Genomic DNA, 27,554 nt, shown 5'->3' on the forward strand with positions numbered 1-27,554 from the left:
GGAATAAACCTAACCAAAGAGGCAGAGGATCTGTACTTGGAAAACTATAGAACACTCGTGAAAGAAATTGAGGAAGACACAAAGAAATGGAAAAACATTCCATGCTCATGGATTGGAAGAACAAATATTGTTAAAATGTCTATGCTGCCTAGAGCAATCTATACATTCAATGCAGTCCCTATCAAAATACTATCAACTTTTTTCACAGAGCTGGAACAAATCCTAAAATTTGTATGGAACCAGAAAAGACCATGAATGGCCAAAGGAATGTTGGAAAAGAAAATCAAAGCTGGTGGCACCACAGTTCTGGACTTCAAGCTCTATTACAAAGCTGTCATCATCAAGACAGTATGGTACTGGCACGAAAACAGACACATAGATCAATGGACCAGAATAGAGAGCCCAGAAATGGACCCTCAACTCTATGGTCAACTAATCTTCGACAAAGCAGGAAAGAATGTCCAGTGGAAAAAAGACAGTCTCTTCAACAAATGGTGTTGGGAAAATTGGACAGCCACATGCAGAAGAATGAAACTGGACTTTTCTTATGCCATACATAAAAATGGACTCAAAATGGATGAAAGACCTAAATGTGAGACAGGAATCCATCAAAATCCTAGAGGAAAACACAGCAACCTCTGTGACCTTGGCCACATCAAGTTCTTGCTAGACACATCTCCAAAGGCAAGGGAAACAAAGGCAAAAATGAACTATTGGGACTTGATCAAGATAAAAAGCTTTTGCACAGCAAAGGAAACAATCAACAAAACCAAGACAACCTACAGAATGGGAGAGGATATTTGCAAATGTCTTTTTTTTTAAGATTTTATTTATTTATTTGACAGAGAGACACAGTGAGAGAGGGAACACAACAGGGGGAGTGGGAGAGGGAGAAGCAGGCTTCCCGCCGAGCAGGGAGCCTGATGTGAGGCTTGATCCCAGGACGCTGGGATCATGACCCGAGCCGAAGGCAGACACTTAATGACTGAGCCACCCAGGTGCCCAATATTTGCAAATGTCTTATCAGATAAAGGACTTAATATCCAAAATCTATAAAGAACTTATCAAACTCAACACCCAAAGAACAAATAATCTAATCAAAATGGGCAGAAGACATGAAAAGATGTTTCTCCAAAGAAGACATACAAATGGCCAACAGACACATGAAAAAATCCTCCACATCACTTGGCATCAGGGAAATACAAATGAAAACCACAATGAGTTACCACCTCACACCAGTCAGAATGGCTAAAGTTAACAAGTCAAGAAACAACAGATGTTGGTGAGGGTGTGGAGAAAGGGGAACCCTCTTATATTGTTGGTGGGAATAGAAGCTGGTACAGGCACTCTGGAAAATACTATGGAGGTTCCTCAAAAAGTTGAAAATAGAGCTACCCTGCTCTATTTTGGCCCAGCAATTACACTAATAGGGATTTACCCCAAATATACAAAAGTAGTAATCCGAAGGGCCACCTGTACCCCAATGTTTATAGCAGCAATGTCCACAATAGCCACACTATGGAATAAGCCGAGATGTCCATCGACAGATGAATGGATAAAGAATATGTGGTATATATATACGATGGAATACTACTCAGCCATCAAAAAAATGAAATCTTGCCATGTGCAATGATGTGGATGGAACTAGAGGGTATTATGCTAACTGGAGTAAGTCAGTCAGCAAAAGACAATTTTCATCGGATTTCACTCCTATGTGGAGTTTAAAAAACAAAACAGAGGATCATAGGGGAAGAGAGGGAAAAACAAGATGAAATCAGAGAGAGAGACAAACCATAAGAGACTCTTAATTATGAGAAACTGAGGATTGTTGGAGCGGAGGGGGAGAGGGGTGGGGTACCTGGTGACACAATGTTACTATGTCAAATGTATCTCAATAAAGCTGAAAAAAAATTAGAAATTATCATATGTTGTCACTTATAACAGTGGATTTATGTATTAAGAACAAATCTCTAATGTATGGAGTGTACATATTAGATAAAGAGAAATACCTGTAGGTAGAGCCAATGTTTTTCTTAGAAGATAGCTGTTGGTTTCCTCTTCAATAATGGGCAGATAAGGGATTGAAGAATTTGGGTTCTGTACCATGAACCATGGACATAGTAATTTTATTCTGGAAAAAGTTTGAAGCAGGTAAAACCTATTGTTCTCTTCCATGATCACTATACACCTGTCACAGCACCCTGTGAACATTTTTTCAGGGAAATTTCTAAGATAAAAGAGTAAAATGCAACTTCCTCTACTCCCCCTTCTCAGTCAACATCATAGTATTGTGTATAGAATTACTGGATATGGATATTAGCCAGTTAGATTTTAGAGACTAATTTTCTAAGAATGACTATTTCAATTTTATCGCACTTCCTGTAACATTAAATAGATTATGGGGGTAATTGTTATTTGAATCAATATTTTTTTGTTAATAATAACCATCTCATTTATGTAGAGAAAAATACAGATTGGCAGTGTTCTGATTATTCAACCAATGGAGAATTGGTTTTAAGGCATTAAGCTATAAGCTAAAAAGATAAAAGTAATATTACAATTGGTATATCTAATTGCTTAAAATATTAATATAAGATGTGGTTTCTTGTAGGTTCTACAAATCAACAAGACTTTTCTTCAGGAAAAAGTGAGGATATGGGAACATTTCAGGAGAAATCTACAAAAAGCCTTGTTATAGGTCCTCTTGATTTTCGTTTGGATAGCAGTGCAGTACATAGAATTTTGAAAATGATTGTTTGTGCCTTGGAACATGAATATGAACCATACAGTGGGCTAAAACCAGGTTTGTTTTTGGCCTCATTTTGAATCTCTTGCTAGTTGATTTGAATGATTATATAATCCAATTTGTTGTAGTTTGCTAAAGTATACTTTTTTGTGTAGTTTGCCTATCTGATTTTCATGTATTTAGTTGTATGTAGAAGTTATGGGAGAGGTCAAGATTTGGAAATTATTTACATAAGTACTTTATTTGCCAGTATTTGTCAGCATTTTATTACCAGACTTTTTGATACTTTTCCCAGTGTATATTCCTGAAATACCATTTTCCCACCTTTGTGGTTTCTGAAGAGCAGACATGAAGATGGACTCTAAACATATAAACTTAGCATTCAAGGAGATGTAGGTCTTACTGATAAAAAAAGAATTTGTTGTACACCTAATTTTCTCTATGTGGCATGAAGGTGTCATGGTTTCCTAAAATACAAATTCATTTTTTATGCAATAAAGCACTCTAGAGTAGGATATAATAGTATAATATAATAATAATATAGTGTCAGACTATGGCTTGAATTCTGACCCCTGCTTTTAAAGTTAGGATATGTAAGTGACGTCACTGATTTTTCATTTCTCTATCTCAATAATGAGTTTAATTATTGTAACAGAGATGGTTAAATTGTCTCCCCCTTATCCATTATCCCCTTATTTTATAGTAAAAGAAATTTCTATGATAACAATTCTTATGATAAAAGTAAAGATGACACATCCCAGGTATAGTCACAGGACTCAAGGTTCTGACTGCTGGGATGGGAACAGAACTTTAAGTGAATTTTGGGGCAGTGACTTTAAAAGGAAATGCACATACCTTCCTTTTCTTCTTTGCCCCTTCCTTCTGGCTGGAAAAAATTATAATGGCAGGAGTTGGAGCTGCCATCTTTGACCCTAAAACGAAAGTTGCATGCTAAGGATAACAGCAACAAGACAGCAAGAACCTGGATCTTTGGTAGCATGGTAGCACTGTCATCTCTGGATCCTTTAGACTCAGATTTTTATATGAAATAAACTTCTGCTGCTGTTCAAACTTTACTTGACTTTTGTCATAGCAAATTTACCGTTATCTAAATATTACACTAGTAGGACCAATTTCCAAAGATCAGTACATATAATAGCATGTAACACTGTGTCCAGTACATAGTAAGTGCTTGACATGTTTATGCATTCATTTCTTGCACCTTGCTTGCATGCCTGCTCCATCTCAGACACTCTTTAAAGGGCTAGAAAAGTGTGTATAAAATGGCTAAAATAAAAACGGTGGTAGTACCAAATGTTGGGGAGAATGTGAAGAAACAGGATCACTCATCATTGCTGGTGGGAATGTAAAATCTATACTACTTCTGAAAACAGTTTGTCAATTTCTTTAAAACTAAACTTGCAACTACTATATAGCCCAGCAGCAGTACTCTTGGGCATTTATGCCAGAGAAATGAAAACTTAGGTTCACACAAATATCAATACCTAATTTGTTTTTCTCATGTAAAAATCCAAGCTGGTAGGTGCTCTAGCAGATCAGGGTAACTGTTGCTTGAGGTTGTCTCTAGACCGAGAATTCTTTGTCTTATTATTCTACCATTCTTTGAGATATACCTCATCTTCGTGGTAAATGTTGGACCATGATTACAATATTTAATTTGAATCAACAGGAAAGGTGGAGCAAGAGAAAATGGTAGGTATGTGGTTTTATTTAATAACATGGCTCTGTCATCCCATTTACCAAAACTTAGTAACATGTCCCTATACCTAGCAGCAGGGATACTGGAAAGTATAGTAGTCTCTGGAAACCTCAGTACCAGACTTCAATTCAGAGGGTTTTATTGCTAAAAGAAAGATTGTAGTTAGCTGTCTCTTTGACAGTGGAATGATTCCCTACACACACACAAGTATATATAACATGAATTTTTATCTGAAGCAGTTTATCGTCTCAAGAATGTGACACACACACACACATCTATATCTATTTTTCTACATATCTGTATATCCATATATATATAAGCTATATATGTGTGTGAATATATATATATATATATATATATATATATATACTGCTGTTAGTTCACTTTAGTTTAATATACAGACAATTCTCACTTTCCATGGTAATTAGGAATCATAAAAATGTGCCAGCTGATATCATGGAAAGTGATCATAATCAGTGGGACAAATTGAAACTGTTTCACACTTTTGGATATTTTTGTCAAAACACTAAAAGCGGGCGCCTGGGTGGCTCAGTTGGTTAAGCGACTGCCTTCGGCTCAGGTCATGATCCTGGAGTCCCGGGATCGAGTCCCGCATCGGGCTCCCTGTTCAGCAGGGAGTCTGCTTCTCCCTCTGACCCTCCCCCCTCTCATGCTCTATCTCATTCTCTCTCTCAAATAAATAAATAAAGTCTTTAAAAAAAAAAACACACTAAAAGCTCTCTTACTATTGGTTTGAAAGTATATAGAAATGAAAAAAAGGGAATAGTAAAGTAAGAGTTTTATTTCTTAAAAAAGAGAAACTTAAGAGTAGTTTAAACGGTGCTTGTCTCCTTGTCCTGTAACTTACAATATAGAGTGACTCTTTCCTATGCTTTGGCAGATTGTTATACTTCTAAGTTTGGATCAGATTCCCATACATTTCAGTGTCGTGAAAACCTCTGAGAGTTCCTTTAATGGGAAGTATTTTGTTTGCATCACTTCCTCTGGGACATCTTTAGACATCTTCATTCTTTTTTTTTTTTTTTTAAAGATTTTATTTATTTATTTGACAGAGCGAGAAAGGGAACACAAGCAGGGGAAGTGGGAGAGGGAGAAGCAGGCTTCCCGCCAAGCAGAGAGCCCGATGTGGGGCTCGATCCCAGGACCCTGGGATCATGACGTGAGCCGAAGGCAGACACTTAATGACTGAGCCACCCAGGCGCCCCTTTCTTCGTTCTTTTTATCACAACCGCTTTCCTCATCAACATTGATAAGTCTGTCTTCACTAATTCCCCTGGCTTCATATCTGGAGTCTCTCCAAGGGTACAGAGTTGATATTCCCACAGTTAGCTGTTTCTTCTGTAACTCCTTGTATTTTATCAGTCTTTGTTTCTTTGCTGCACTTTCATCTTTGATTGCCAGTTCTGTTCCAATTACCCATTTTTGTAAAATGTCACATGGGTTTATTACTGGTAAACAAGGAGGCAGTACAGCTACATGCTTTGCTGTCTGGGAGTTAAATAACAGATATGGGATACCAGTAACCAAACCTGACTGACTTTGAAAGAAGTGACGTGATTGGTCACTGATCATGATGCACATCTTTTATCTATGTTATGATTTGTGGATTGAAGAACTTGCAGTAAGGTTTGTACTTTATGCACTTACTATACTGTGGTAACTGATATTTGAACTGTTTTTGGGGGAACTGGCATTTTTTAACTAAAACAAGATAATTGAAACTGATGTATACCCAGAACTGTGCAAAGTGAGAGCTGCTTCTACATACATAATGTGCATGTAAATGAGTACATATGTATTACATCTTAAGTACTTATCCACTTTCTAGAAGCTATTTATTGTGGTGTAATATACATATTGGAAAGCACAAAACCTAAGGGTATAATTCTGTGAATTTTGCAAACTTAACCACATCTATATAACTGTTCAAGAAATGGAACCTTAGCAGCACTCCAGAAGTCCCCTTTGTGCTCTATTCTCTTTACTCCTTTGACCCCAAGGGTAACCGCTCTCCTTACTTCTAACTTCTTGGATTGAGTTTTTGCTTAGCTTATAATTCATATAAATGGAATCACACAATATGTATCTTCTGTCTCTGGCTTTAGCTTTAGCTTGTTTATGAGATTTATTTCATTATTATATAGTGTGTCATTGTGTGAATATACCACCATTTATCCATTTTACTGTTGATGAGTATTTAGTTTCTAGTTTTTGGTTAATTATGGTAGTGATGCCACAAACATTCTAGTACATGCCTTTTGGTAAACATGTGTACTCCTTTCTGTTGGGCATGTATGAGTAGAACCACTCAGGTAAAAGGATTGCAAATGTTCACTTTTAGTAGGTGTTTCCGAACTGTTTTCCCAAGTGGGACCACTTTACGTTCTTATCAGTGGTTTGGAGAGTTTTAATTGCCAGGGCTGGCAAACTATGACTTACTGCCTCTTTTTGTGCAGCACATGAGTTGATAGTGGGTTTTGCGTTCTTAAATAATTAGGAAAGGCCGCCTGGGTGGCTCAGTCGTTAAGCGTCTGCCTTCGTCTCAGGTCATGATCCCAGGGTTCTGGGATCGAGCCCTGCATCGGGCTCCCTGCTCGGCGGGAAGCCTGCTTCTCCCTCTCCCACTCCCCCTGCTTCTCCCTCTCCCACTCCCCCTGCTTGTGTTCCCCCTCTCGCTCTCTCTCTCTCTGTCAAATAAATAAATAAAATCTTTTGAAAAAATGAATCCTATTTTATGACCCATGAAAACTATATGAAATTTAATTTTCAGTTTCCATAGGTAAAGTTTTATCAGGACATAATCTTGCTCATAGAGTTTGGTATTGTCTGTAGCTGCTTTTATGCTACAGTGGCAGAGTTGAGTAGTTGTGCTAGACTGTATGGCCCACAAAGGCTAGAATAGTTTCTAAATGGCTGTTTATGTAAAAGGTTTGCTGATGTTTGGTTTGCATGCTTGCCAACACCCAGTATTAGTCTTTTTCATTTTAACCATTCTAGTGGGTCTGTGATGCTGTCATATAACTTCATTTGCATTTATCTGATGCCTAATGATGTTATCTAGCTTTCCATAGGATTTTTGGCCATTTAGAAATACTATCCTTTGCTTGTTCAAGGCTGTGTAGCCCATTTTTCTATTCAGTTGTTTATTATTGATTTTTAAAAGGTTTTACATTAAAAAATTTTTAATATGCTGTGGGACCTTTATATAGATATCTATATCCATCTATCTATGGCAAATATCTTCTGCCAGTTTGTGCCTTGCTTTTGCATCATCTTAATGGTATTTTTATGAACAGAAGCTGTTATTCTTTTAACAAAAGAGATTAAAAATTCCTTTAAAATATTTAAAAAATAATTTAAAATCAAATATGTAAATTTTTATATAGCAAAGACCTACATTTATATTCCACAGTAACTTATATAAGTTTAACTTATATTTGTTAAAGGTAACACATTAGTTTGCAATTGCTTCATTGTTGAAAAGAAAAATATTATTTGACCTTAAAATTTGGGAACCAATTAATTCAATTATTTAAAAATTGAATTCAATTATTTAAAAATAAAATAATATTTTATTAAATTTTCATGATTTCATTTTTAGATATTAAGGATGAAAATGAAACAATACTGAATCCTGAAGAAGTGGCATCTTTGGAGGAATATATTCCTACCCGACATACAAGTGTTACTCTCCTCAAATGTACCTGTACTATTTTCATGGCTGAATTCAACTTGTTGGATCATTTGCTACCTGTCATTATGGGAGAAAAGGTATGTTTTGCAGTTCACTACTTTTTTTCTTCTCATACATGCATATTTGCAAGTCCTATGATATTATAAGAGGAAGGTGATAGAGTAAAAGAATAAGTGCTTATATAATTATGCATGGTGATGTTAAAACAATGTAACTATGATTGTTAATTTTTAAGTGTGTGTGTATCTGTGTACACATATATGTTATATATAAATAACCTCAAGCTAAGACTGTATCAAGAAATGTTGAAGAGATCGTGGGCCTGGAAGTCAGTCTAATATACAAACTATGACACTTTGTATCTCTAAACCTGTTTCTGAAAAACAAAACAAAAATATTTTTCAAGTGGGCTGACAGATTCAGCTGGTAAAGAAGCAGTAAGCCTATATGGATTCAGATAGTTTATTACTTACATATAAACATAAGAGCAAATCATTAATGGTGTCAGCTTGCTGTGTCTCTTTCAGGACAACCTTGAAACCAGAAGGCCAAAATGACCTGCAGCACACACGTGCAGCACACCATTAAGTACAGTACTATTTTGTCAAGGATTCAATTCCACATTTCATCTAAGCAGTTACATAGATTACAGCTGTACATTGAGAATAGTAAGTGGAAACCCCATATCTCACCCGAATGTGGGATGCTGATGAGAAAATGTCTCATAGCAGTCTCCCTCAAAAGAAGGTGAGAAGTGGTCTTTCAGAAGCTCTTTGCAAGACCCCCCTATCTTCTCATGTTGTGAAAGTCACAGGATATTCTCCCACGGCTTAGGTCTGCTGTGGTTGCATCTTGCCTTTATGGTCTACATGGATTTGTGTAAGATTGTCAGGATGCTGGCACAGAGCTGTTCCCTTACAGTATCTACCTCTTAGAATTATTTTTAATATTAGATGAGATAATGCACATAAATCATTTTGCACATGTTATGAACACAGTAATTACTACTTTATTTTTAATGAGGACTTCTTAGATGCTTCACTTGATTTAGGCCATATATAATGTATTGCTTTCTGAGTTTGCCATATACATAATGTATTTGTTATCTTTAGGGTTTTTCTGTTATATTTCTTTTGATATCTACATAATGATGATTATAGAAATAAGAACTGTCCTAACTTTAAATAAGAACTTGTGGAAGTATGACAGGGAATTGACTATGATATGATAGTTTCATTTTGTGTATTTGCTCCATATTGTCCACTTAAAATTGTTGTGTTGCTGGGTAAAGAGATCATCTGGAGAAAATTTCAGCAGAGAAAAAGTATGTCAGTATTAGACATTAACTTCGAAGCAGCTGTGAGTAATGAGTTCAAGAAAGAGACAAAAAGGTGGAAGGTTTCACAAGATACCTCAATCTATAAAAAAGCAACAACAAATCCCATTCTGTAACTGAAAACCGTAACACAAATTAGAAATAAAAGGATGGAAAACAATTTAAATGCGAATCACAGGAAATACAGTGTGGCTGTTTTAATACCAGAAAGTGTGAGCTCAAGACAAGAACTATTATTAGAAATAGCTGTTTTGTAATAATGACTGTTAACTCCATGAGTGGAACAACATACATAATTCTTACAGATGGCATGTTTTATTAAAGTAGGCAGTCATGAGCATGTACTGTATGATTCTGTAAAGTTCAAGAACAGGCAAAACTAGTCTGTGGTGATTGCAGTGAGAATATTGGCTACCTCTGGCAGCGATCTGATCTATCACCTGAGAAGGGATATATTGTAGAGTACTTGAAATGTGTGGTAGTTACAGATGTAAAATTTTATTGAGCTCTCCACTTAAGATTTGTGTGCTTTACCGTATGTTGTACCTTAATAATCCAAAGTTGCTTAGAAGAGTAATTGATTAGTAAGTGGTGGTTTAAAAATTAGTAAAAAGTTAAAAAAGCATGTTCAAACAAGTATGTTCAACTTAGTCAATTTTAGGCACAGTGTTTCTCAATAATGGCACTGTTGGCTTTTTGGACAGGGAAAGTTTTATGTATCATTTACTATCTTTAGCCAATCCCTGCTAAATGCTAGTACTACTCCGCAGTTGTTGTGACAATGAAAGACAGACAAAACAGTGAAACCTCTCTTCCGTGGATTTTCATGTATGTCTAAGGTCATACAGTTTCTCATTGAGAATGACAGTATGGCATTTTAAGGGAATAAGTTAGTTTTAGGACCAGAAGGAGTTGCTTGCTAATGAGGGTTCATACTCTGGACATCTTGATACCTACTTGCATTTACTTGGAAGCTTAGGTTCTGTAACACTGAAAGTACCAAGCCTAACTTGAGATTCTTAGGATTTTCTGAGCCTTTAACATGTGTATTATTAGTAGATATGATATGGATCAGAAGTTATTCCTCCTTGCAAATTTTGCTTCTTGTGTCTTTGAAACTGTCTGAGTAGTCTTCTTAGTCTCTTCATCATCTAAATGTGAATAAAGCACAGGAAGACAAATGGTGGGTGGCTCTGGGATATCTAGGTCAATATTTGGGAATGGTTGAGCTTAAGAAAATACCATTAAATGTACTGAGGAGCACATAGTGTGCTATTCCAGTTGATTGAAAAATAAAAGTTTAGCTAAATGGGTAGTAATAATTTTATAGTAAATATGCATTTTGAAATCTAGGACATACTTGAAAATATATAGAAGGCATTTGTATTTGGTTATGGTAAGAGAGTTCTGTAAAAATCATCATTTCTAGATTGATTTGATAACGTTGCAAAATGTGCCAGTCTGAGGCTTGTATGGGGGCATTGCATGTCAGTCACTGTTTTCCTGAAATATAAAGTGAACTCTATTATTTTCCAGAACTCAAGTAACTTCCTGAATACTACAAACTTCCAGTCACTTCGGCCTTTGCCATCCATTCAGATATTAGTGGATAAAATTAATCTGGAACATTCTGTGCCAATGTATGCTGAACAGTTGGTGCATGTGGTCAGCAGCCTTACTCAGCCTTCTGATAATCTGCTTCATTATTGCTATGCACACTGCTATCTTAAGGTAGGAAAAGTGGATTTCCTTGTTTATTAGTATCTGTTTGGCTTTGGGAGAATTAATTAAATATCTTTTTTCTTGGAGTTGTAACTTCATAGAATTAGTACCCCCATAAGATGAGATTTAAATGATACATAATAGATATATTCATTATTCAACATAATTAAATGAAAGTGTACCTATTTTAAAGTTACTCAATTTTTTTGGATTAACAGCTTGATGTTTATACGTTTATATGTTTATAATGTTAATTATGGTTTTTGAAGATTTTTAAAAAAATATTTACTTTAGAGGTGAGGGGAAGGGGCAGAGGGAGAGAATCTTCAAACTGACTCCTTGCTGAGAATGGAGCCTAATGCAGCCTCAGTCTCATGACCCATGAGATCATTACTTGAGCTGAAACCAAGAGCTGGTCACTCAGAGGCCTGAGCTACCCAGGAGCCCTGGTTTTTGAAGATTTTATATGTCATCAATGATAATTATAATTAGTGTGAAGGAACACTTAGTTTATTTATTTTTTTATTTTTTAAAGCTTTTATTTATTTATTTGACAGAGAGACAGTGAGAGAGGGAACACAAGCAGGGGGAGTGGGAGAGGGAGAAGCAGGCCTCCAGCGGAGCAGGGAGCCTGATGTGGGGCTTGATCCCAGAACCCTGGGTCATGACCTGAGCCGAAGGCAGACGCTTAACGACTGAGCCACCCAGGCACCCCAGGAACATTTAGTTTATAAGAGTGTTTTAAAGACTCATGATTTCTTTGAGGGGAACATAACACATTTTTTTTTTTTTTAGTTACTTTCCTCTTAACTGAATTCATGTTAATTTCTTGATACAAAGAGAGAACTCTTAATGGTTTAAATCGAGTTATATAACATTAATTACTGGAGGCTATACTCAGCTCTTACGTATTTTCTTTTTTTTTTTTAAGATTTTTTTATTTATTTATTCATGAGAGACAGAGAGAGAGAGAGAGAGGCAGAGGGAGAAGCAGGCTCCCAAGGAGCAGAGAGCCCGACGCGGGACTCGATCCCAGGACCCCGGGATCATGACCTGAGCCGTAGGCAGACGCCTAACCATCTGAGCCACCCAGGCGCCCTCTTACGTATTTTCTTGGTAAATAATATATCCCAGGTGTGCCTGGGTGGCTCAGTTAAGTGTCGTACTCTCAATTTCTGCTCAGGTCATGATCTCAGGGTTGTGAGATCCAGCTCTGCATTGGGCTCTGCACTGAGCGTGGAGCCTGCTTAAGATTCTCTTTCTTCCTCTTCCTACCCCTCTCTGTGCCCCTCCTCTCTGCCTCTGTTGCACGTGCACAGGTGCACTGTCTCTCAAAAAACAGCAACAACAAAAACATCCCATTGTAGGTACGTAAAGATAAAATCAAATGTTGAGTAGTGTTTTTGCAAAGCAAACACAGATGTATAGTCTAAGTAGAGATAGCATATATCTAATCAAATTCTTTTATGGATTAAAGAAAACTTTACAGACTTATATTCAAGAATAAGAACTAAAAATACACTAAATTTCACGTAAAGGACTCCAAAATTAGAGAACTCCAGAAGTAGATTTTATTGGTTCATGCTTCATTGTTCCATGTTTGAAAGTTCTTTTTTTTTTTTTTAAAGATTTTATTTATTTATTTGAGAGAGAGAGAATGAGAGAGAACACATGAGAGGGGATAGGGTCAGAGGGCAAAGCAGACTCCCCGCCGAGCAGGGAGCCCGATGCGGGACTCGATCCAGGGACTCCAGGATCACGACCTGAGCCCAAGGCAGCCGCTTAACCAACTGAGCCACCCAGGCGCCCCCATGTTTGAAAGTTCTTAAATACTTGTCTATTTGTAGAATAAAAAGAAACCAATGTAAATAAAAGTTTTACATCACCTCTAGTTTAAGGTGGTGAAATTTGTTTTCAAACCATGGAGAGTAGAAGAACATGTTTTCCTAGAAGTTCATGCAAAGCCCATTTGTAAGAGGATGGAAGAGACTCCACTCCCTTGCTTAATGATACTGTCATGTTGTGAAGGGGTGTGGACACAGGAAAGTATGATTCATTAGGGCCATTATTAGAATTATCTATCACAGTGTTTTATGTCATGTGGAGAGTAGCAGAAAGTAATTTTGAAAGCTAGATATATAGGTAATATTTTATACTTGTGCCTTTTTATTCATTCCCATAATTAATACACTGAAGTGTATTTTTTTAAATATTGGTATGACTTGAATATCAGATTATAATGTTGAGAATATTTGCCTTGTTTTATTGAAACAAGACTAATTTCAGGCAGTTCTCTAATCTTTCCGAGGTAGTCTACTTAGGTAGGATTCATCAATTTGGTAAATATTAGATTCTTTACATATTACAGACACTCAGCATTGAAGATGAATAAGGCATGTCCTGTCCTTAAGGAGAATGGTCGCCAAAGCCAATAGTCACCAATATGGTTGTCCTCCATACTGAGATAAAAGTTACTGGGATAGTTGTTTACTACTACTGTTACCATTTTAAAAGCGCACTTAAATTTCCAGGGTAATGTAGGTGGCTCAGTCAGATGAGTGTCTGACTCTTGATTTTGGCTCAGGTCATGATCTCAGGGTTGTGAGATTGAACCTCGTGTCCAGATCTGTGCTCAGCTTGGAGTCTGCTAAGGATTCTCTCTCTCTTTTCCCTCTGCCCCTCCCAGCTAAGGCTCTCTTTCTCTCTCTCAAATAATAAATAAATAAAATCTTAAAAAAAATTTTCCAGGGTAATGTAAAAGTTAGTTACAGTGTAATCTGGATAAAGTTATGTTTTGGAAAAAGGTCTTTTGCTTTTATGCATACTAATTGTCTTTTATATTTTGGTTAATTTGACTAGAGCTATGTGTAATGGATAAGCTGTGTTCTAGGAGGTTTGGTGTTAGGCAGAGCAGGAATATTATATGTAGAAAAACTTGTCATTGATATTAAGAATATTGAGTATTTTGGGGCAGTTGGGTGGCTCATTTGGTTAAGCTGCTGCCTTCGGCTCAGGTCATAAGCCCAGGGTCCTGGGATTGAGCCCTGAGTCAGGCTCTCCGCTCAGTGGGGAGCCTGCTTCTCCCTCTCCCTGCTCCCCCCCCCCAACTCATGCTCTCTCCTGTGCACTCGTGCTCTCTCTCTCAACTAAATAAAATCTTGAAAAAAAGAATATTGAATATTTAAAAAAATAAAGCCTTGAGTCTTGAATATATCATTGTATTTTTGATGCTTCTTCAGTGGCCTGGTACTTTTTTTTTTTTTTTTTTAAGAATTTTTATTTTAGAGAGCACGTGGGCAGGGGGGATGGTCAGAGGGAGAAGAATGTGCTGAGCTTGGAGCCTGCCTTGGGGAGTGGTGGTGGGGGATGCTTGATCCTAAGACTTGAGAGATAATGACCTGAGCCGAAATCAAGAGTCAGATGCTCAACCCACTGAGCCACCCAAGCACCCCTGGCCTGGTACATTTTTTTTTTTTAAGATTTTATTTATTTGTCACAGAGAGAGAGTGCACAATCAGGGGGGAGCGGCAGGCAGAGGGAGAAGCAGACTCCCCGTTGAGCAGGGAGCCTGATGCTGGACTTGATCCCATGACCTGAGCCAAAGGCAGGTGCTTAATCAACTGAGCCACCCAGGTGTCCCTGGCCTGGTACATTTGTAAACGTTCAGGATTTGTTAGAGAGTTTTAGTTTATATTTGTACTATTTGGAACCGACTCAAAATACTGATTTGTTGTAAAGTTTATAGCAGTTCGTGTTACTTGGCATAATTACTCTGACTTTTGAGGAGGTTTACAAAGATTAATTTTTCCATCATAGTGTTAAAATATTACAGTAGAGAATTTGAATGTTTATTTCATGTGTGTGGCATCTTAGACCCTAAGTAATTTTCAGTAAATACTGAAACAAAATGCTCAAGTTTTAATTTTGTATACCTAAATTTGACTGTATTGACTATATGATGAAATGGTATATAGCACCTATTTCATGTAGTGAAATTTATTAATTGGGAGAGTTGGCCTGGATGTGTGAAGAAAACCCACAGATGGAACTTTCATATGTCTTACCAAGTGCTCTTTATTTAACTGCTAAGCCCATCCTTTGAATATATATGGCATCAAGTAGCTAAGTCATTGCAAAGCATCTGATGTTTGAAACATGAATAAGTTCGTGAAGGCACCCTATAAACTGTAGAATAATATATAAATTTAAGGCCTTCTTACTCGTAAGGATCAGCTATGGCAAATGCTTCAGAGAGATCGAGAAGATTATAGTAGAATCAAAATCCTTTGTTCAGATTTGGTAATTTTCAACCTCAAGAAAATAGTTTTCTCTGGGGATTTGGAGAAGTGGTGCTTTCATACATGGCTGATGGGTGTGTAAATTGGTATCATTTTGGACGGTACTTTTGTAGGATCTAACAAATTTGAAGACAAATTTACCTTATACCCATCCAATTTTCAGTGTATATCCTACAGCAGGGGTCAACAGACTTTTCTTTAAAGGGTCAGAGAGTAAATATGTTAGACTTTGTGGGCCAGGAGGCAAAATTTAGGATGTACTTAATAAGAGAACAAATTTCCACAAATCTTGAGTTGATAAAATTAAAAATGGATTGCATGTTCCAATGCATTACTGTATGTGGTTTACTCTTTTTTAAACTATTTTACTTTTTTTATTTTTGTAAAATACATTTGATATAAAAATTACCATTGAAACAATTTTTTGGTGTATAGTTAAGGGAGAGTAACTACATTCATAATTGTGTAACTGTCTTTACCATCCATCTCCAGAATCTTCTCATCAACCCATACTGAATCTCTATTAAAGAATAATTCCAAATCCTCTCTCCTCTGTCCCTGGGTAACCACCATTCTTCACTCTGTCTCTATGAATTTGACTACTTTAAGTACCTCAGATTAGTGGAATCACACAGTATATGTGCATTTAACTGTTGTATTTCATTAGGATACTGTCTCTAAGATTCATTCATGTCATAGCATACTGTAAAGCTTGCTTATAGTTCGAGTCTGAACACTACATTCTATGTATATACCACATTTTGTTAATCCACTCTTTTATTGATGAACACTTGGGTTGTACCACATTTTGGGTAATATCTATAATGCTGGTATAAACACGGGATGCAAATACCTGTTAACTTCACTGATTTATTTTCTGTATATAGCTTGAAATGGAATGCTGAATAATAACTTTATTTTTTAAAACACAGCATATAAGTATGCACAGCAGCTACACTATTATATATATATATTTTTCATTCTTTAAATTTTTAAAAAACTTTTGATTTAAATTCTAGTTAGGTACCATACAGTGTAATATTAGTTTCAGGTGTACAATATAGTGATTCAGTACTCCATACAACACCCAGTACTCATCACAGCAAGTGCACTCCTTAATCCTCATCACCTATTTTCTATTTCACCCATTCCCTCATCCATCTCCCCTCTGATAACTGTCAGTTTGTTCTCTATAGTTACGAGTCTGTTTCTTGGTTTGTCTCTCTTTTTTTTTTCCTTTGCTCATTTGTCTTGTTTCTTTTTTTTTTTTTTTAAGATTTTATTTATTGAGAGAGAGAATGAGATAGAGAGAGCATGAGGGGGGGAGGGTCAGAGGGAGAAGAAGACTCCCTGCCGAGCAGGGAGCCTGATGCGGGACTCGATCCTGGGACTCCAGGATCATGACCTGAGCCGAAGGCAGCTGCCCAACCAACTGAGCCACCCAGGCGCCCTTGTCTTGTTTCTTAAATTCCACATATGAATGAAATCATATGGTGTTTGTCTTTCTCTGACCGACTTATTTTGCTTAGCATAATACCGTCTAGGTCCATCCATGTTGTTGCAGATGGCAAGAGTTCATTTTTTATTGGATGAGTAATATTCCATTATATGTGTGTGTACACCACGTCTTTATCCATTCATCAGTGGATGGACGTTTGGGCTATTTCCGTAATTTGGCTGTTGTAGATAATGCTGCTATATAAACATCAGGGTACACGTATACCTTTGAATTGGTGTTTTGTATTCTTTGGGTGAATACCAAGTAGTGCAATTGCTGGATTGTAGGGTAGCTCTATTTTTAACTTTTTGAGGAACCTCCATGCTATCTTCCACAGTGGCTGACCAGGTTCCATTCCCACCAGCAGTGCACAAGGGTTCCCCTTTCTCCATATCCTTGCCAGCACCTGTTGTTTCTTGTGTTGTTGATTTTAGCCATTCTGACAGGTGTGAGGTGATATCTCATTGTAGTTTTGATTTGTATTTCCCTGATGATGAGCGATATTAAGCATCTTTTCATGTGTCTGTTGGCCATCTGTATATCTTCTTTGGAAAAATGTGTATTCATGTCTTCTGCCCATTTTTAAATTGGGTTATTCATTTTTTGGGTGTTGAGTTGTGTAAGTTCTTTATATATTTTGGATACTAACCCTTAATTGGATATGTCATTTGAAAATATCTTCTCCCATTCTGTGGGTTGCCTTTTAGTTTTGTTGATTGTTTCCTTTGCCCTGCAGAGGCTTTTTATTTTGATGGAGTCCCAAAAATTTACTTTTGCTTTTGTTTCCTTGCCTCAGGAGACGTATCTAGAAAGAAATTGCTATGGCCAATATCAGAGAAATTATTGTCTGTGTTCTTCTCTCGGATTTTTATGGTTTCTTACATTTAGGTCTTGCATCCATTTTGAATTTATTTTTGTGTATGGTATAAGAAACTGGTCCAGTTTCATTCTTTTGCATGTTGCTGTCCAGTTTTTCCAACACCATTTGTTGACTAGACTATCTTTTTTCCATTGAATATTCTTTCCTGCCTTGTCAAATATAAATTGGCCATATAGTTGTGGGTTTATTTCTGGGTTTTCTGTTCTGTTCCACTGATCTGTGTGTCTGTTTTTGTGCCAGTACCATAGTGTTTTGATCCCTACAGCTTTGTAATATAGTTTGAAGTCTGGAATTGTGATGCCTCCAGCTTTTCTTTTTCAGGATTGATTTGGCTATTCAGGGTCTTTTGTGGTTCCATACAAATTTTTGCATTGTTTATTCTAGATCTGTGAAAAATTATTTTGATGGGGATTACATTAAATGTGTAGATTACTTTGGGTAGTATAGACATTTTAACAATATTTGATTTTCCAACCCATGAAAATGGAATGTTTTTCCTTTTTTTATGTCCTGTTCAATTTCTTTAATTAGTGTTTTGTAGTTTTCAGAGTACGGGTCTTTGACCTCTTTGGTTAGGTTTATTCCTAGGTGTCTTACGGTTTTTGGTGCAGTTGTAAATGGGATTGAGCCTTAATTTCTCTTTCTTCTTCTTCATTATTGGTGATAGAAATGGAACATATTTATGGATTATCATTGTAGCGAAGGTAATGCTTGATTTTTATTTTTCTGTTTGTCCCTTTAAGAAAGGAACATATCTTTAGCATGCTGGTTATACTATTATACTGAGTGTCTTATGATGAGAACAGCATAAAAATGATTTGTTTTACATCACAATTACTATGTTTTCCTTCTCATTTACAGTTAGTGTGTGATTTTTTATAGTTTTTGCCTTTTATCATTGCAAATCCTAATTTAGCATACTAATTTTTATTAAAAATTTACTAGGAGTTTTTTATATTTCTAAATCTACAGTTTCTTCTATTGATGTTAATTCAAGAACATTGCAAAGTGTTAAAATGTAGATGATGTTTTTTATTTTCTAATTGGATTTTTTTAAAAGGTGGCACTGCATGTTGAATTGTTCATTTAGTGTGATATGTGTAAGTCATCTTATTCAAGTTGACATTTCCTTCAGCTAAAATTTTTTTTTTTTTTTTTTTAAAGATTTTATTTATTTGCGAGAGAGAGAATGAGAGACAGAGAGCATGAGAGGGAGGAGGGTCAGAGGGAGAAGCAGACTCCCTGCCAAGCAGGGAGCCCGATGCGGGACTCGATCCCGGGACTCCAGGATCATGACCTGAGCCGAAGGCAGTCGCTTAACCAACTGAGCCACCCAGGCGCCCCTTCAGCTAAAATTTTTATTGGTAGTTACACTTAACTGCTTTTTACATTCTTACTGTTCAGACTATTAGTTTGCAATGTTCAGTGCTTTTATTCTGTTTATTAATACATGAATTATCCTTCGTGAAACAACCTCCACTCCTGTTGCGTTGGTGGTTTCCCTTTTTCTAGATAAAGTATTTGTAATCTTGATCAAGAGCTGTTGACAAGTTAGTAGGTTATGTAGGTATTGTAAACCTGTGTATATCTACTGTAATTTAAAGGAGAGTTAGAAATTGGTTATTTTGAAATAATTATTTTTGATGTGGTAGATAGGCACTCTTTCATTATAATTTATATTTGCCTGAATGTTCCCTTAGAAGCATCTCTGCGCAGCATGTAAATTTAGTAAAAGTTTAAAAAACATTATGAAATAAGATACAGTTTCCCCAGAGTCCTTTGCAGTTCTGCAAACATCCAGCAGGGATCTCCTCTACACCCAGTTTCCATCTGAGTACACTTAATGATAGTGTCTGTGATTATACTGTTGGGCATTTCATAGAATATTAGAAAGTGCCTTGAGAGAGTTCTTAGTTGACCACAGATAATCTAATATGATAAAATATTACCCTTATTCATACTCTAGGAATATTTAGAGGTTGGCATTGTTTTAGAAATGTTTTATATTAAGTGGTATTAGTAATTATAAACTTTAGGATCCTTTAAATGGGCCTTTTAGAGGAAATAAATTCTGAAATTGCACAGTGCCTGGAAATTCTTGATATACAGTGTTGCGCAGAACAAGTCTTCAAAGATAATGTATGTGACTAACTTAATTTTTAAGGTTCATCATTTAAGTATTAGAATCATTTTTTTTTTCCTTCTCAATTCTCTATTTCTTGCCACTTGGTTGATAGTAGTACTTACAGGATAGTAGGTTAATCACTTTCATTTTCTTTGATAGTAATTAGGTAAGTAGTTCCTTTGAAATGCAGTTTTCTCTAAAAATATGTAATTCTAACTAATGTCTCATTTCCAAGAAGTTATTTTGTTCACTTAGAACTGATTTTAGAGCAAATGATTTCACTTTGTCAGTTTGATGAATGATAGGGACATAATACCTTTTTGAAACCATTTGGAAGTAGTTTAATACTTTTTAAGAAATTAGTCATTAGTTTATAAGTTCATTAAATGAAAGTATTTTGTTGTGAAAATTAGTGATTGAAAAATCTTAAACATGTTTCACTGTAGAACTTAATCAGTTACTATAAATCCTAGAGATAGGAAAGTCAGTGCTTGATGAACCTAAGGAACAAAAATTAATAAAGTTAAGTGTTAGGCTTAAACTACTTCTGTATGTTATTGGAAAACAGTAACTATTTTGTGTCCCTGTGTGTTAGTGTTTCCTGTTTGAGATGTTTATCTTTTACCGTATTGGAAATAATTGGAGCAGAAATATAATAAGTTCTGTGTAGTGTTTCATATATAATGTGATGTTATATTGATTCTTCCTATTAAAGCAAGTATACTGTTCAGGAATTTCAGGGAATGCTTATAAAATTTTTGAGTGTGATCTGCTCGTTTTAAGTATAAACATATGAAGAGTATGCCATGTACCAAATTTCTGGGGGTGAAAAACCTCAGCCCTAGAATTTTCACGGAAGAAAGGGAAAAGATGTAACATTTTTAGGATATATTTGAATATCCTTTTTGTGTGTGCATAATGTAAGTTGAAGGCAAAATAGATTTTTATGATTGTTTTTGTTGTAATTAATGTTCTTTTAGGCATTAAATTATATTAACAGTAATTTATTACAGTTAATTTTTACAATGTGCACAATACAGGCAGTTTATATTAATAGCAAGTGTGTGCATTTTAGCAGACAATAAAACACTACATGAGAGTTATGTTTAGAAATAAAATGTGAAACTTAGAGTTAGAAGCAGTGATCTTTCAGGCAAGTGAAAGAAATACTATATATTTAAATCTCTTAATTTGGATTTAGTCAGTGTTAAATTGAATAAAAGAAAATGTTGATGTTTGGGAAGTGGAAAAAGACATTGGAACATATTTAGTGTGCAGCTGTTGTAGAGCAAATTGAAACTGACGTATTTCATCCTGTGCTTATTAAAACTTTGTCTCTGTGAACATTTGGATCTTTTCTTTTTGTTTCAGATATTTGGTTTCCAAGCAGGACTGACGTCTTTGGATTGTAGGGGATCTTACTGCTTACCTGTACCTATTATTCCCTCTTTCAGCACTGCTCTTTATGGTAAACTTCTGAAACTACCCACATGCTGGTAAGTATTATGGTAAAATGTGGTTTATGGTATTTTCATTTATTATGAAGGGGGAAAAACCCAACTGTGTCTGTCTTATGCAGTGTGTTAGTTTTATACAAAACCTTAGAAAAATATCTGAAGTTATACTGTCTTTTACTGAAACACTAAAAATCTCTCTTTAATGCCTGAAATGTGACTAGCTCATAGTATCTTTTGTGGTAATGTTAAGTGTTGTTGGGGTACTAACTGTTAAGCCATGTTGGAACTGTAGTAAACTGTTGCTGCTTCATACTGTACCAGGAACTGCAAAGGCAAATACCTTATTTTTTCCTTTTTGAGAGAGGATACGAAGATATTAAAAAGTTGCAAATTAGTATCAAGGCCTAAGTATTTATCACCTAAATAACAATTTCATGTGTATTCCTAGCTACTAAGAAAAGCATACCCATAACATAGATTTAGTGTTTTATATGTCTATAGTTGCTTCATTTTCAAAGAAACTGATTTTAGGCTTTATTTTCATTTGGTTTTGGGTTTCTTTATTTGGAGGTCCTATTTCCTTAAGTTGAAAGAGGTTTATAGAAAGAAAGCCATAGTTACTCATCATACCTTTTTTTTTTTTAATTGAAAGCAAACTTTAATGTATTAAAAACAAAACTGAAGATATGAAATAAGGTTTAAACACTTGAAATTAAATTCTAGTGAAATATTTGTACATTTTAAAATTAGGTTACTTTTACTGTTCAGAATATGTCTTTGCTTTCTCAACCTAATTAGTAGGCTTATTTTTACAGGATGTATTTTCTGTTATTTATGAAAAGCAACATAATTTCTAGAAAATATTCTTTAAAGTACTTCATTTGTTAAAAATATATTTCTTTAATAATATATAACTTTTAAAATGAAATTTGTAAATTAAATGCTCACATCTTCAAAAAATTTGCCTATTGATCCAGAAAATTAAAAAATATAGAAATTGCAGTTAAGTCTTGAAATCAGTTCTTGTATAAAATGAAACTATTATTAAATGATCATTGTTAATTTCTCTTGATAAGTTTAATTTTATCCTTATTCATCCATATTCCACACATGTCATTTATTATGTTTTATAGAGATTCACTTTTTAACTTTTTATTTGTGTATACATAGCATGTTGCATTTGAGCCAAGTTTTATATTCTGATCTACTAGGAAATACCAGGGGATATGTCCCAGTGGTATGTCAATATCAACTTTAATAAATGTTTGTGAGCACTGTTATCTCAGTTATGTGCTGATTTATTTATCATTCATAACACTGAGATTTTTAGAAAAACAGTGCAATTTACTATAAAAAATACTTAGCTTTTTTAGAAAATAAGAAGCCAAAATTTTCAAAATGAATTATAGCCTTTATATGAAAAAAAATTGAATATTTAAATAGGTAAGGCTTGGTTTAAGGATATGTAGGGCTTACTTTAAATATTGTCAAATGTGATTTAAACTAAGTCTGCTGACATCTAAAAGAAAATATTCCATTTAAATACTAAAAGCATGAGATAACACAATGCTTGTATTTGGATGTGACTTGCTTTTTTTTATTTTATTTTATTATGTTATGTTAGTCACCATACATTACATCATTAGTTTTTGATGTAGTGACTTGCTTTTTTGTATTTAAGGCCACTTCTGTATTATTTGAGTGATATTTTTCTATGCTTTACATGAGTATATTGCTTTGAAACAGTTTCTTTACATTATTTTCCTTAATTAATAGACCGTAAATTATAATTTGTTCTTAGCAACTCTAAATTGAAAGTAATACGTATAAAACTCATTAAGTTGAGATGTATCTTAGTTAAATCAAATGAATAAGATACCAGATAAATGTTTCATATAATGCTTGAATTAAATAAAAATCATATGAGAACTGAGAATTTTATTTAACTCATGTAGTGAGTGAAGATTATTTTAGTAAGGCACCCTGGTTGTGTCATTAAGTGTCAGCTCTGTTCCCAATATGGTATCTCCCTTCCTCAAATTATACAAGCTCTTTCATCTGGATTTTTAAAAATCACATTCCAGTTTCTTAAAGCACATGTCTGATGCTATTTATATTTATAACTATATATTTTTTCAATAATGAGAAGAGCATACTTACTATAGATCATAGCTTTTGAAACACATATACCACAATGAAAAAAAATTTTAGTTGGTATGTTTGAGTTAGCAATGGAAATCTAGATTTTATGTAAAACAACAAAATAGTTCATACTTCTTGTTTAAAAATGTCTAAATTGATACCAAATATATATGAAATTTGAAACTAATGTATATTTTAATCAGGTTTGCTAATTTAAAAAATATGTGGCTTAAGTAACATTGAAAATAAGTTATTTTTCTCCCATTTGAATGTTCATGCTAATATATTTTAGCTTTAATGAGCAAGCTAATACTAAACTCCAGTCTTGGGATTTATTTTTTTTTCAAAAATATTTTGGTCATGGGTGCCTGGGTGGCTCAGGCGGTTAAGCATCTGCCTTCGGCTCAGGTCATGATCCCAGGGTCCTGGGATCGAGTCCCACATCGGGCTCCCTGCTGAGCAGGGAGCCTGCTTCTCCCTCTCCATCTGCCTGCTGCTTCCCCTGCTTGTGCTCTCTCTCTCTCTGTCAAAAATAAATAAAATCTTTAAAAAAAAATATTTTGGTCATATTTTATCTTTCATTCTGTATTACACACTTTCCAAACATAAAAATATAAATATTTCAAAACATTTTTTTCTTCATTGCTTTACAACAAGTTAACTTACTCTTTTAGTCCCTTAGAACAGGACTGAAATATGTAGGGTATAATGGGAAAGACACAGTGACAATAATATTTAATGATGGAGATCTTGAGCAATTCAGATTTTAATTTTCCTCCTTTTTTAGTAAGGGGATGTTTAAAAGTGGGCAATAAAGTGTTGGTTAAAGGGCAACAAAGTATAACTTTTGTTATTACTAGTAAGAATAACCTTGGTCTCCTGTAGACAGTTTTTAAACAAATTTCTATAGTAGTAATGCTTTTAGGTTTCTAGATATATTCTTGGAGTTAACCTTTTTTTTTTTCTCAGAACAGAGAAACTATAATAAATATGTCCTCTCTATTTCTAAACTTTTTAATTGAAATATTAATATTTTATAGAAAAGTACATATATTGTATTTCATAAGTGAATTGGACATTTGGGAACTAGCAGAAAGATTAAGAAACAGAGTAACATCAGCATCTCAAAAGCCTCTCTTACTTACCCTCCTGCAAGGTTAACCATTATCCTGATTTCTTTTAACATAGATTAGTTTTGTCTGTTCTTGGACTTCAATAGAATCAGTCGTCCATAGTCTTTTTGACTGGCTTCTGTCACTCAACATGTTTGTGAGATTCATTGATACAGTAGAATGTAGTTTTTAGATTGTTTGCTTTTGTCACTATACAGTATTGTATTACATGAACATTGATCATTTGCACATTCTTGATCTGCAATTTTATTTTAATTTATTTTTAAAAAATATTAATATTTTATTTATTTATTAGAGAGAGAGAGAAAGCGCATTCACAAGCAGGGGGAGTAGCTGAGGGAGAGGTAGAAGCAGGCTCCCTGTTGATGTTGGGCTGGATCCCAGGACCCTGGGATCATGACCTGAGCCGAAGACAGACACTTAACCAACTGAGCCACCCAGGCGCCCCTTGATCTGCAATTTTAATTGAAAAATAAATACCTAAAGTATGTGTTTATTTTTTATTCCTGTGCCATTTTCCCTTTTCCTTAAGAAGCTTCAATTATATTAGAGGAGATTAGATGTCATTCATAAATATTTTTTGATTTTCTGTATTTTGATAGGCATTGTGCTACACGTTGGGATTGGGAAAAGAATACAGTAGAATGCAGTGAGGGTAAGAGATATCCCCTGAGCATGACAACTTACAGTCTAGTGGGAGAGGACACTAGACACATAAAACGGTTGTCTTTAAATGGCAAAATTGAGGCTTAAGAAAAATGTCCTGTTAGTTTAAAGAAAGTAGAAAATTTCCCTGGGACGTCATGGTTGGCTTCATAGAAGTGGCAGTAGAATTTTGGTTTTACTGGTTGAATTGGGTGTATATCCAGACATGAGGAGGTTGGTTTTGGGGTGTGGAGGCTTCTAGGGGGATAATACAGTCTCAACAAAGTCAGGGTTGCTCTATTGGATCTGTGAATGGATACCATGGGAGAGGAATTTGGAAGGCTACTTTTGGGCCTAGACTTTTATGTGATTAAGGATGTCTGAGTTTAATATGAATACTTAAAAGTTAAGCCAGGTAATCAAATATTCATTAACCCAATTTCTTCTTCATCAGGCTTGTAATACTGTAATTATACTATAGTCACAAATTCACTTTCTCCTATAATTGAGGGTTCAAAAGTGTGATCTCATTTATAGATAGACAATGAAACATACTTTGGAAGTTCAGAGAAAAATTACTTTGGCTTAGAAAGTCCTGGAGAGGGGGCGCCTGGGTGGCTCAGTTGTTAAGCATCTGCCTTCAGCTCAGGTCATGATCCCGGGGTCCTGGGATCGAGCCCCACATCGGGCTCCCTGCTCCGCGGGAAGACTGCTTCTCCCTCTCCCACTCCCCCTGCTTGTGTTCCCTCTCTTGCTGTATCTCTCTCTGTCAAATAAATTAAAAAATCTTTAAAAAAAAAAAAAAAGAAAGTCCTGGAGAACACAAAGGTGGTAACTTGTAAGGAGGTTATTAAAGAATGCATAGAATATGAAAGAAAATACTTTTTAATGCAGTATTAGGTATTTAGTTTAACAAGTTTTCATAACAATCCTGTGAGCTAACATAATATTCTTTTATAAAACTAAAATTCAGGGAAGTTACACAAATTGTCCAAAGTCACACAGTGGCTGGGCAAGGATTCTCATGGAAGGTTATCTCATTTTAAAGTCTTTGATCCCTTTCTTACCTGAAGGACTGAAGACACTACATTATCTTTTGTTAATCATCATCAAAGGCTCAGCGTGCTTTTTGCCTTGTAGTAAAAGTGGATTTCCATGTATTGAGAGGGTAGTTGAGATAGTACAGCTAATAAATCTGAACTCTCCTAGTATCTCCTAATATATAGATAACAGTATATAGATATTGTGATGATCTCATAGAATTGTAGTTAATAGGGTTACGTGGAGTCTTGGGCATTATCTTAGTTTCTGAGTCTATGACACAGCTTTGATTTATAGTTGTCTATCATGGGCTGAACATTTTTTTCAGAGGGACTTAGCTACTTTGTGAGGTAACCAGATTCGTTGTTGGGCAGCTCTAGAGTTCTTTCTTTTACTGTTCATGTTTCTTCTCTTTCTAATTATTGCTTATATATGTCATGAGTCATTTTTATAGTCCTAGGAATGTGGGAAAACACATTTATTTACAAGATTGAGGGATCCCTCTAAGCACCCATTCCTTATTTAGCACAGTAACAGACGGGTTGGTTTTGAATAATGAAGTTATTGAGCAGTTCATTTGTTTGAGGAATACGTTTCTATGGAATCTATGTCTGAGTTCAGTGTTAATTAAGAAGTACAGGATTTGGTGGTGGTAGTGGGCTCATGGTAATTGACATGGTATCTAAAGAGAAGTGAGCAGATACTGATCCTTTTGCCTCCCTGAAATGGAAACCGAAGCAGCCATTTTCCCGTGCTAGCTCAGAATAACACTAGAATAACTTTAATGGAAGGTAGGCCCTTCAAGTCTAAAAAAATGCCAATATTTATTTATCAGCAAATGTAGAGAATAAGTAACCCACCCCACAAGTTTCAAAAGGAGGTTTGCTCAACTGCCTTGTCCTTTATAATACCACAGTTAGAGAACATAGAGTTGAGTGTTTTTAATGCCCCTGGAGATAGAACTTTTTAATTTCCTTTTTTCCAGAGCTATGATTATTTTCATCTGTCTGCTTTTGTGATAAACATTTTCTTTAACAGAATGTCTTATTTATTTATTATTTTCTTATGTTAATCACCATACATTACATCATTAGTT

General features: G+C 35.2%; 1 protein-coding gene across 2 annotated transcripts in view; it reads left to right on the plus strand.

Moving 5' to 3' along the window:
* The window catches only part of VPS13B (vacuolar protein sorting 13 homolog B), a 762,353-nt gene that overhangs the window by 96,511 nt on the left and 638,288 nt on the right, over positions 1-27,554 (plus strand). For both annotated transcript variants that reach the window (XM_021688693.1, XM_021688692.1), the window contains 4 exons: positions 2,612-2,803; positions 8,089-8,258; positions 11,054-11,248; positions 21,412-21,536. In XM_021688693.1, coding sequence (XP_021544368.1) covers positions 2,612-2,803; positions 8,089-8,258; positions 11,054-11,248; positions 21,412-21,536 — 682 coding nt within the window. The remainder of the gene's footprint in view (positions 1-2,611; positions 2,804-8,088; positions 8,259-11,053; positions 11,249-21,411; positions 21,537-27,554) is intronic.

This window comes from Neomonachus schauinslandi, chromosome 4, assembly GCF_002201575.2.
Source record: "Neomonachus schauinslandi chromosome 4, ASM220157v2, whole genome shotgun sequence".
Classification (NCBI taxonomy): Eukaryota; Metazoa; Chordata; class Mammalia; order Carnivora; family Phocidae; genus Neomonachus; species Neomonachus schauinslandi.